Genomic DNA, 12,070 nt, shown 5'->3' with positions numbered 1-12,070 from the left:
TCTTGAAAGCTTATGCTACAGTAAAGTTGGTTAGTCTTAAAGGTGCTACTGGACTCTTTACTATGAAAGGTAACATATGCTTTGTTACAAATGTAATTGAAGTGATGAAAAAAAGAGAAGAAAGCTGCACTCATGTTTTTGGATGCAGAAAAAGCATTTGATAATCTGACATGACTCTTTCTGTTGAATATATTGGAATCTTTGAATTGTAGATCTAAATTTATGAACTGGATTAAAAATATATACACAAAACATGCAAAGATTTTGGTAAATGGAATGTTATCTGAAGGCATTTAAATTGAAAAAGACACCCATCAAGGATACCCAATATTGCCATTATTATTTATTCTCATGCTGGAGGCATTGGCTGTGAGAATTAGACAAGACTCAAGAATTCAAGGTTTAAAAGCAGATGGAGAAGAATTTAAAATAAACAGCTATGCAGATGATGTATTATTAATAAATATCAATCCTCAGACATCAATGCAGTATCTTATGGAACATATAGAAGAATTTGGATGCCTTTCAGAATATAAGATCAATAAGAAAATGAAAATAATATTACAATATTTAACACAGCAAGAAAAAAATTACAGAATGTACAATAGCTTGCAGTTCAGTAAAATATTTGGGAATAAATCTGACTGGCCAAAATGATACACTATTTAAAGACAATTATTACATAACTTGGACAACAATACCAGAGGATCTGCAGAGATGGACAAAGTTGAAAATTTCATGGTTGGACAGAATCACAGGAGTAAAGATGAATGTATTACTGAAACAGAATTTTTTATTTCAGATGTTACCAATTTATATACAAGAAAAGAAATTGAATGGCAAAGACAAATAGATCTATTTGTAATGGCAACCCCCCCCCCAAGTATAAGGTTTAAAGTACTACAAGATGATGAAAAACAAATATTAAACTATATTATCAAGCATCTGGACTGGTTTGGATTGCAGACTGAATTACAGTGCCAAACCAAAGAACAATCAAACTTGAAGTGGTAAATTTGGATGAAGGAATACATTATTATTTATGGAATAAAAAACACTGAAATCAACTCCATTTAAAAACAAATGCCATCTGATCAGAGAAGGATTATTTAAAATCTGGGGGAAATTTCAAAGAAGAATCGGCCCTTCAAAATCTCCATTAATGTCCTCATTGAAGGCATATTATGGTAAAAATGTACCAACTCCTTAACTTAGGGAGAAATGATTAATTCATAAGGAAGAATAAAAACTTGACAAAATCTAAAAGATGAATGCAAAAATATACAATAGTTATTATATTCACAATTGACTTCAAGGCTGAGAAATGAAATAAAAGTAACAAGTAGGATCAGGGATCTATCATAATTAAGTGGATGCAGAATCTTGGGGGGGGGAATTATTATGCAACAGTGGGAAACTTTATGGATAAAAAATACTAAATTTACGAAGAGCCAAATGTTGAAAGAAAATCGGTATAAGATGTTTTTCCAATGATATATTATACTGAAAGATATAGGAAAAAATGGATAAAAATTATAAGGGAAAATGTTGGAAATATAAAGAACATGATGGTACTTTTTATTTTATGTGGTGGTAGACCTATAAAATAACTGTAAAATATTGAAAAGAAATAAATGACATAATGCAAGATACCAAAGATTATGTTATTAGGTAATTTGCCCAAAAATTTCCCAGAAATGTTGCGACTTTTTAATTACATGATAACAACGACCAGAGTGATATTTGCAGCTAGAAGCAAATATATAGATTATTGCCTTAGATGAGAAGAATGGGAAGATAAACTAGTGGACTATAATATAATGGCCAAACTAACAAACTATATTAATAAAAGACTCATATCAGAATTTCAAGAAAGTTGGGGAAAGTATTATGCATATTATATTAAGATAAGCTGTGGAAGAAGTTTAGAAGAATACAGCAGAAGTTGTATAAATTAATGTAAAAGGAGCAAAATAAGACTTTAATTGAAATATTTAAGAGATGTGAAGTATTGGTTGAATTTTGAGAGCTATAGAATTATTGTGAAACAACCTCTTTAGTTATCTCGTTTTTCTTTTATCTGTGTATATTCTTTTTGTGTAATTTGAAATATGTTTTTCTGCTATATTTAATAGTTTAATAATAAAAATTATTCCAAAAAAAAGAAATTATGAGCGGGCTTGAAAATGCTAGACTTAGAATGTGAATGAAACCAAAGCCAGAATTTTAAAATATATATATTTTACACCACTTCATTGGAACACCTCCGATCTTTTTAATGTGCATTCTTTGCTTTTAAAAAAGAACAAGTGCTAAACAAATGCAAATTTTTAATGAAAGAAATCGAATTCTTCTTTTGAAAATTATACAAAGTCAGATGATTTGTATCATTTGGCCTGTTGGTGATAGAAGAGTGATATGGGGAGCTATTCAGGGCACTGAAGCCCCACCTTCTGAGCACTGAAATTCTTATTGAGCAATTCCTTTGCCTTCTGAGACTTCATCAGACTTTGCCTGCATGCTTTTCAAATGCAACTCTGCAAAAAGCTAGAAGGTTGCTTAATTTTAAACCATAATGAAATCTGAGATTCGTAGGAAGCTTAAGTTCGGCCGCTTTTCTGCACTCATTTGGAATTATAGCATGTCCACAGCCCTGGTTAACTGTATCTCTGTTCACTGAATTAGGCTATATCAGCCTTTATTAGTGAATCAAGATTGTTATCTGAAGAAGGTAAATTGAAAATGAGGATCCTTCGTGCATTAAATGGGAATTGTAGTGCTAAATACTTGCTGAGCTGACCGGAACAGCTTGATTTTTATTTTGAAGAGATTTTTCTTGACATCTTCTCATGCGAAGAGAAGGATTCAATGGCAAATGATAGAATCTTCTGCTTTCTACACCCCCCTCCAAGTGCACTGTGTCCCTTTGCCATCTGTATACAGTGGCACTGAAGAGAGCAGTTCCTGGACAGCTCCCTTCTCTAGAGAGAATTGTTAATGCCAGGATGCTAACCTACTGAGGAAAGCTACAACTGATTTATCCTACTGTGGTCTTTGGAGAATGGTGTCTGTTTCCAGCACATTCACAGAAGAAGGATTAGTTATTCACATGATAAGTAGGCTGTGCAAAAATGTATGTCTGTAGCCAAGTTGCATTTGCCAGATTCTTGGACATAGTAGCAACCAACCTCAGAAGCTTTGGTGCTATTTTTACAAGTCAAACTAAATGTTTGTGATGCAGCATTCTGTGGGACAAGCAGTGTCCTGTGTCCAAGCTGGGACTTTGTCTTGTTTTGCTTATTATTACTTCCTTAGCAACTTGAATCAAAAGCACACTGTATGGGATAGAGGTTTAGACAACGCTGAGTAAAATTTCACATGATTTCTAGGTGACTAAATAATGGAACCTGTTTCATTAAACAAAATTTTGCATTGCAGTCTTCACTGCTTCATGGTAGCTGGTGCCTCATGGCTTTGTCAATTCACTTATGGACTAAAAGCCGTTGATGATGGTTGTCTTGTATTCTGTGAAGAAATTAACTTCGCTGCTACTTCTTTCTGTATTTTTTCTTTTCCTCCTCCTTTTTTCTGCAGCCAATCTGCCTCTTGCTGTAACTGTCTCATCCCTGCAAAATCACGCAATTTCACTCTTAATTTTTTAGGCAGGATACATTTGAGTGCAGGAATCCAGTTTGGTGGGGGATTAAGTGTGTTAATGGCCAAAAATGGGACCGGGTTGGTTCCCCCACCCGGCATTGACCCAGTCCAGGCTGTTTTGGCCTGGATTCTGGCCATTTTGGCCCCAATTGAGGCCTAAATGGCTCTAAAGTCAGGTGGGCGGGGCCACCTGACTTGGGGGAACTGCTGAAACACTGTTCCAGTGCGTTCCCCCTCAAAATGAGCCCTGGTTCTAAGTAAGTCCTATAAATTTAGATTAGCAGACTTAAAGAGAATTTTGGTGAGTATTATAGCAAATACAGGGCAAGGCAAGGTTCTGCATACACAGAGAGACCCACTGTGAAACTTGGTTATATATGTTCATAATTTTTTCACTTCTAATATCCTTCTGTTTTCATATCTAATAATAATTGTTCATATTTATTCTTAATTGTCAGCTAAATAATCCAAAATACTTTCCATTTTTCTTGAAATTCTGAATTTGGCCTATTATGTATATGAGATGTTAATTTTGCCATTGTCGCATATTCATATATCTTGTTCTTCCCTTCCTTCAGATTTAGGCAGCTTTCTGCCTTGCATTTTGTTGTAAATACTACTCTTGCTGCTGTCACCATATTCTTAAATAATTCACTGTGCATTTTTGTAATATTACTTGGTAAAATATTTAGGATTTATCACAAACTTAAATTTTAATATCTGTTTCCATTTCTTCCTGTACTTCTATCCAGTATTTTCTTGCTTTCTTACATGTCCATCACATGTGATAAAGTGTTGCGCCCGTATCCTGACATTTCCAGTGGTTTCCACTACAGCCCTTACTAGTTTTTGCAATACCTTTGGAAGTGGCATAAAATCAGAAGAACATTTTATACCAATTTTCCCTTAACATTTGACATTCAGTAATTTTAATTTCTTTAGTCCATAAATTTCCCCACTGACTCATGCATATTTTCTCCAAAATTTTGCATCCATTTTATTGTATATTTTTTACTTATATAATATATAATTTATCTAATAAGTTTTTAAAATATATATACGTGATTTGTATGATGGGATTAGGGTTTGTGTAGGATCTAGATTACTATCACCAGAGCCCATTGTGTGAAACAATACAACAGGATCTAGCTGCAGAGATTTGGGAGGGCCGTGATGGTGGTGTAGCCTCCCAAGGCTGCGCGCTGGGCCACCATGCCGCCCTGCCCTGGCCTGTACCCCAACAGGCTGCTGCACCCCAGTGGGCTGGGCCTTCCCGTTGTCTCTGCGCCCCCTAAAAAAGGGCTCTAGAAAACAGCTCCTGAGTTCCACAGCAGGCCAATTGGGCCTCAAATGGGCCAAAATTGGCCCGCTGTGGAGCACAGGAGCACTCCAGGGTCCATTGCACCACCCCAGCAGCATTCCTGCGCTCTGCAGCAGGACCCATAACACCGCCCCAGCCTGCTCGGGGCCTGCTCCAGGGCTACCACTACTCCAGGCCTTGATGCCGCCACTGGTGTGGGGATCCCTCTCCCCAGTGCAGCCTTCCCGCGGCCTCCACAGCCCCTTAGAGGCCTGGCACAGGCAGCAGGGAGGCCCAGCACGGCCATCCCAAGGCTCCACAGTGGCCACAATGGCATGTTGTACCAACAACTCTCCTTTTATCCTGGTGCAGACGCAGCCACAGGGCCCTCAGTGCATCTGTGCCAGGATAAAAAGTGAGTCGTCAATATGGCTCGGCTTTTTTGTAGTAGGATTGTAGTAATGGATGATGGTAGAGATACAATCTGGATGATGGTTTGCTTGTATTTTATGTTGTTTGTTTTGAGTTATCAATTGAAATAAAAATTTAATTATAAAAAATACAATGAGATGCAGTGTGGTGTAGTGTTTAGAGTATTGGGTAAAGGATCTTGAAGATCCAGGTTCTGGGTGATCACAGGGTGATCTTGTGCCAATCACACACTCTCAGCCTAACTTACCTCACAAGCTTGTTGTGAGAATAAAATGGAGGAGAACAATATAAGGCATTTTGTGTCCCTATCGGAAAGAAAGACAAGGTGTTAATGAAGTAAATCAAGAATAAATAAATCAAGACTGGAATAATATGCGTTCTCTGCCAGCATGAGGAAGGGCTAGCTCCTCAGCTGGCAGCCAAATTACATCTCTTGATACCAATCCAATCCTCAGTTATCCTGCCCTACATGGATACCTGAATGGACAGCATCAATGTGACCAAATACCCTCTGCAGCAATATTGTGGCAACTATGATTTGGGGGTTCAGAGGATGGATGGAGCCCCTAGTTTGGTACATATTGGTGACCCATCTGTGTGGTTTATGATTGAGCATGGCCTTCCACTGTGGCCCTGAGAAGTAGTAATACTGCTGTTCTCATATGTCTGTCTTCAGAAAACAAATGTGTGCAAGTTACAGCACAAAGGACTCTGCCCAAGAAGCATCTGCAGAGGAGAAAACATTAGGATAGCAGAGTAAGCGTTGAGGGGACCTGAAGTGTTTTAATTAGGGCACCGTTGAGTCATGTGATGAGCTTTAAGGGACTTCACATTCCAGCCCTTGTCAGTCTATCACCTGTTGTTTGCAAAGCAAGTGTGCTGGGCCTAGAAGAGCATGCTACTGCAACAAGGTCCATGAACTCAGACTTCAAAGCAAATGCTCAAACTTCTGCTGGCTTATATCACATTGCGCTTCACAGCTGAGCTCCCACTCTCAAAGGCAGGGCTGTTAAAATGCTTTCCTCATTTCTAATTTGCTTATCTAGAGGATTTGTGAATTATAACACTCATTGAATGAGCCAACTCCAGTTTCTTTGGGAGACTCTGTCGCAATCCACTTGCATGTGTATATTTGCCATACCTGGTTTCCTTACCTACCTTATGAGCACCTCTATACTTGTTGCATGTCTTGTTTGTCTTGCAGCAATACACTACACAGCCTCATATTTCAAAATAGTTTGGATAATTAAGTCTGGGTATGCAAGAGTGCTTGACAAAAACCTTTTTCGGGGGGAGCCTTGCCTCAGTGGTAGAGCACATGCTTTGCATGCAGAGAGTCCCCTGGCATCTCTAATTTAAAGAATTTCAAGGAGCAGGTGTTGAGAGACACCTTTCACTGCCTGGGACTCTTGAGAGCTGAGTAGACAAAATTGAGCTAGAGAAGCCAACATTTTGACTTAATCTTAGGCAGTTTGGCATGCATGTATAACTGCTTTTATTGAATAAGATGAATTCAGAAGTCTAGGAATGTTGGTAACTGAGATCTCTGCAATGAATTCTTGCATTTCTTGCTGTGTTCATCTCCCTTTCAAAAGTCAGTATTTTTCCTCCACTTGGTTGATAACACTGCTTTTGCTACACAGGTTCTGCACATTGTGGTAAGCTCCATGTGTAATTTTGGCTTTGGACTTTCCCCTGCTGTTTTTTGAGCATTTTTATGTCTGTTTTTTCATATGTATTTGGAGGTTGTAATAATTTTTTTTTCAAACATGGGGACACATGTGCCTTCCAGTTTAAAAAGAAAGCTTGGCTTCATCTTGAAAATAAGGCACAAAAAGCTTTCTTTCTCAGTGGAACCATAATTTGGGATACAATATCAGTCAAGATTATTTATTTTTAAGAGGTTCTAACTTCTCAGTCAGCCTATGATTGAGACAATACTGGAAAAATTATGAGTTGATTTGTTCCCTTTAAAGATTATTAAAATTGATTTTTAAAACTTTGTAAAGTACTGGTATTGTAATCAACACAAGGCCTCTTCTTTCTACCTTTGATGCCATTGTTTTATGGCATCTAGCTATTCAAAGGCTGTGCCTCAAAAGATCTCTGGATGTGTACCATGGTCTCCTGAAAAATTTCTTCTAAATTTTGTAGAAATGATACCAAATGAGCTCCAAGCGATAAATCTTACTGTATTAATAGCAACACATTTGGTTTTTGCTAGGTGTTGGAATAAAAACGCTAACCCAAGAATAGATGAACAGTTGGGAAAAGTCCAGGAATTATATGTTCTGATTAAGATCACTACTTTACAACATGCTCAAGATGTTTATCAGTTCAATTGTTAATGGGATAAGTTATTTTGACTCACGTGGTGGTATTCTTTATATGTTAAATTGTAATACAAATCGTTGGGTTAGTAATTGTATTGTAACACTTAATGGATTGGTAATTAATAATATAATATAAATGCCATTAAAATCATGCAGGGCAGACTGCTCTGTGGCTAACTATTAACAGTGATGGAATCAGTCAAATGTACCTAGGGAGAAAGGTATAGAGTTTGGGCAGTGCCGTAGAAAAGGCCATTTCTCCTGTAGCCATCCACCTCATTTCTGGAGAATGGCCTCTAATAGGCCATCTTAATAGACAAGCGGATTTATGGAAAGGACAGTAGTTCTTTAGATGCTCAGGCTGCTTAGAACTTGAAACAGCTCTTTGAATTGTGCCAGGAAATTTCTGGAATCCAATGAAGATCTTTTAACACTGGGTAATTTGCTTACAGCAGTCAGTATGGGAAATTAGTAGCTACAGGATATTGTAGCACATGATTTGGAACTAGTTGCACTAGTATACCTCTCAAAATAAAATAAAGGTGGGGGTAGTTATCTAAAAGTTATGTAAGAATTATGAGCAATATGTAATTACTCTTTCCTTGATGTGTGAGGAAGCAGACATGGGACTGTGGTGAATTTAGAGCTGGTTATCTGCTGCCAGTTTTCTAAACTGTTAAAACAGAGAAATAATATAGCTTATCCTCTTCATATCCCAGTGTGCATGCAAGTTTGCACATGCAAGAGAAGGACCAACAGTAGTAGAATAAAACTTGCAGAAGAAGAAGGGCAGGACATGATAAAGGATCAGGCTGTTTCTTGAATCTGAAACAGTCTTTCATTGTGTCGCTAGACTGCTTAGTCACTACATATTAGGAGTGAGGTTCAATTGCTGCGGGTGGGATTTGGGTGCCAGCAAACAAATATTGAGGATTTCACATTGGGCTGAGGTGCATATGTGGAACTGTGTTTCACAAAACTCTTAATAGGTGCAAACAAATCTCCAGGAATTTTCCAACCTTGTGTTGGCAACCCTAGTTGTGTTTGAATTTACTATTGTATTTTTAAGCATCAGGAGGAGGAGCGTGGGAAAGATAAACTTTGGCTATTTGTTCTGTTTTTGTATATCCCAAACTTGTGGCTGAAATTTAAAATGCTTTCACCTTGCTGTTAGTAGGCATATAACACAGGGGTGCTGTTCGATTTATTATAGGATCCATTGCTGGTCAGAGCTTGTGGAACTTCTTGAGCAGCAGCAGGTCAGTCCTGAGGCCATGCTCATTCTTTATATGCAGGCTTCTTATAGTAGAAGTTCACCTTTCTCATTGCAGGACTCTGGAGACGGACAACCTTGCTTGGGAAGGGGATGCAGAGAGCAGCAAGTTTATAGGAAGCCAACCACTGCATCCCAAGCTCCAGCCAACTGCTGGCAGCTATCAGCTCCATTTTGCTCTGCAACAGCTCCAACAACAGAAGCTCCAGTCTCGACAGCTCTTGGACCAGAGCCGAGCCCGGCACCAGGTGATTAAGATGAGTGAGGTTGCCTTAGGAGAAGCATTATTGTTGGATTCCCTGCATAGGCTGGAGAACCACATTAAACACAGAGCCAAATTCTCTTTAAAAAACCAGAACCATAACACCTTAACTCTATAAAGAAAACTCTTCCATTATGCAGTTCATGCAAGTTTGCATAAATGCATTTGTTTTCTTCATGCAAAGTACCGGGGAACTAATGAAATGGAGGAGGTAAAAGCAGAGCAGCCAGTTTGCAGGAGAAGGGAAACAAGCACCTAGGAGCCACAATAAGGGAAAGGGCAGTGTAGAAGTCTAGGCATTCTAGTCAGAAATGCGCTCTAATTTTTAAACCCTTACAAGAGATGCTGCCTCTGAATAGTTAGTGAAAAAAGTCTATCAGAAGAGGTTGATGATATATAGGGTTGGGTGGAAAACCCACCAAGATTTTATTTTACAGCCCTGCATAGTTTATTTAATGAAATTGGATCTTGCAGACTGCTTTCACTTTCTAATTGTAGTTATGCTTGTGAAAGGCAGTCCCAAAAGGTGCCTATACAGTCAGCCTGGTTAAAAGCACTTCACAATGGTTTTTCTTGCTCTTATTCGTTCAAAAACTCATAGTGTTCCTGCACCATAATAATGAAAGTGCTGTCCTCTTATCTGTTTCGTATCAATTTAGCTTTTATAAGCAGTCTTGTTTCATCCTATATCTGAAGTCTGGACCTCTTTATTCTGATCATACATATTTGTTTCTTCCTTAAAAATAAGAATTCTAAAATAGTAACCTTACACTGAATTGTGTGACATTAAGTATCAGACTGAAAGGAAAGTATAAGAATAACTCATGGCCCAGTTGCCTCTCTCTCCTTCTGAAAAGGAAACTTATAGAAAAGGTCACTTGTAGCTCAGCTTCCCTTGCTTGTTTATGTGGGCCCTTTCTGCACTGCTTGCTGTCCTTCCTTCTATCCTGGCCAAGCAGAAATAGGAGGCACGTTTTTAATCTCCATCCAGAAGGCTCTGCGATGCACACACTGAGAACAGGGTAGCCCTGGGAGCAAAGAGGTGCCTGTGTGAGGGGAGTTGATGGGGGGCTGAGCTGCCTGGCTGAGCCCTCTTCTAATTGCCGACATTGAGATGATGTTGTTCTTGGCTTAGGGCAAAGCCATTACTCAGGAGTTTCTGTTAAAGTGATTCTTTGTTAAACCTTCCCTTGCATCCCCCGCACTCCCTCCCCTTCTCCCTCTGAGCCAAGCCATTCAGTGTTGTAGTTACAGAGAGATCCTTGCCATGCCGCAGGCTCAGGCAGTACTGAAGTTTCCATTAATGAAGAAAAGGTTGCTTAATGCAGAGGCTCTTGCTGTGTGCACCGTGGATTAAATTCAGTGGCAAAAAAAAATTCCAGAATTAAACAGAACAACGTTAGTACCGTTTGAATGTCAAAAAGTAAAGAAATGTCAGTGAGCCGTTTTTGGCCTCTGTAGCAGGGATAACTCTGCATACTAACTGTGAGCATTGAAAGAAACATTGGCAACTGACGTCCCAGGGGAGGCGAATGCAAAGTTTGTAAAGTACTTTGCAAACAAATGCTATATACTCTAATAATCGTATTTTAAAAACATTCTTATTGTCCTCTCTCATTTGTATGAATTGTGGTTGAATTCAGTACTTGTAATATTTTTTTCCATTTCACATGGGCTGCACTCAGAAGTCAGTGTAACTAGGTTAAAGAAAAATATGCATGAACCTAGCTTTTTGGTGGGATTATTCATGCACCTCCCCTCCTTCCTCTTCCTTTTTCTCACTAAGAATCACAGTTAAACATTAGCTTCAGCTTCAGTGACATTGGTGGGCATGCAGGTTAACTGTTATTTTTTCCCTCCACTAACTGGGTGGGAGCTCTATTGAAAGCTTACCCTGAAAATCTTGTTGGTGCCACTGGATTCAAATTCTGCTGTTCTACTGCAGACCAACACGGCTACCCACCTAAAACTGGAATTCTAAACTAGAGTTTAATCCAGATTTAGAATTCTGTTTAATGGGAGTGGGGGCTCAATGCAGTTAACCAGCACGACTCCTATTGTATGTTACAGGCTACCAGGGCTAGAATTTTACCATGATTTTGGTGTAAGAAGGGAAGGGATGCATGAAGTATATGCGCAACTTTGGCAATATGCACATTTTCAAATATAATGTTTGAATGGAATCATGGTCCCCAGACAGATGCCTTTCAGTTATGTAACGCTCTTGATTCTTTTTATTACTTCTTGTTGCAGTGCAGAATTAAGGCAAATATGCTGGCCTTTGCAGGCTCCAAATTGTTCAGCATTATATGTCTATAACTTGGAGTATTTAAATAGTCCTAGCTATTTGCCTTAACAGTAAATAAAACACATTTGTGTTTTTGAAAATACTTTTTTTTTATTACATTAGTTTTTTCTAGTGAAACATGCTTCTAAAAGTATTACTATATCCTGGAATACCTGCTATTGACAACTTTTTTCTTACCTCCTTTTCCACCGTTTCTTGTTCATTCTTCTGTTTGCTTTCTTGCACTTCATTGCCTACAAAGAAATTCCCTTCATAGTAACCCCTTTTATGAACCTCAGCTCAGATAATACTCTTGGTCCCTCAACCATGTTTGTTTGTATCCATTGCCATACTAGTGTTTTTCCTAAATAGAATATTGACTTCTCAAATAATAAAGACAAGTGTCCTGACTGACTCATCAACTCCCAGTCTAAACCCCTAGACCTAGAAACATGAAATTTGGGGAGAACATTCCTTTCATGATGTAAACACCCACTAAGAAGGGATTTTAAGAAATCCGCCCCCT

General features: G+C 38.5%; 1 protein-coding gene across 8 annotated transcripts in view; it reads left to right on the top strand.

Moving 5' to 3' along the window:
- TTLL5 (tubulin tyrosine ligase like 5) overlaps positions 1–12,070 on the top strand; it is a 198,074-nt gene that overhangs the window by 156,595 nt on the left and 29,409 nt on the right. For 7 of the 8 annotated variants that reach the window (XM_054970990.1, XM_054970992.1, XM_054970995.1 and 4 more), the window contains exon 31: positions 9,054–9,243. The exons of the other annotated variant lie outside the window; for it this stretch is intronic. In XM_054970990.1, coding sequence (XP_054826965.1) covers positions 9,054–9,243 — 190 coding nt within the window. The remainder of the gene's footprint in view (positions 1–9,053; positions 9,244–12,070) is intronic. 8 annotated transcript variants of the gene reach the window in all.

The sequence above is a fragment of the Eublepharis macularius genome, chromosome 2 (genome assembly GCF_028583425.1).
Source record: "Eublepharis macularius isolate TG4126 chromosome 2, MPM_Emac_v1.0, whole genome shotgun sequence".
Taxonomy (NCBI): Eukaryota; Metazoa; Chordata; class Lepidosauria; order Squamata; family Eublepharidae; genus Eublepharis; species Eublepharis macularius.
This window is presented reverse-complemented; position numbering and strand designations above follow the sequence as displayed.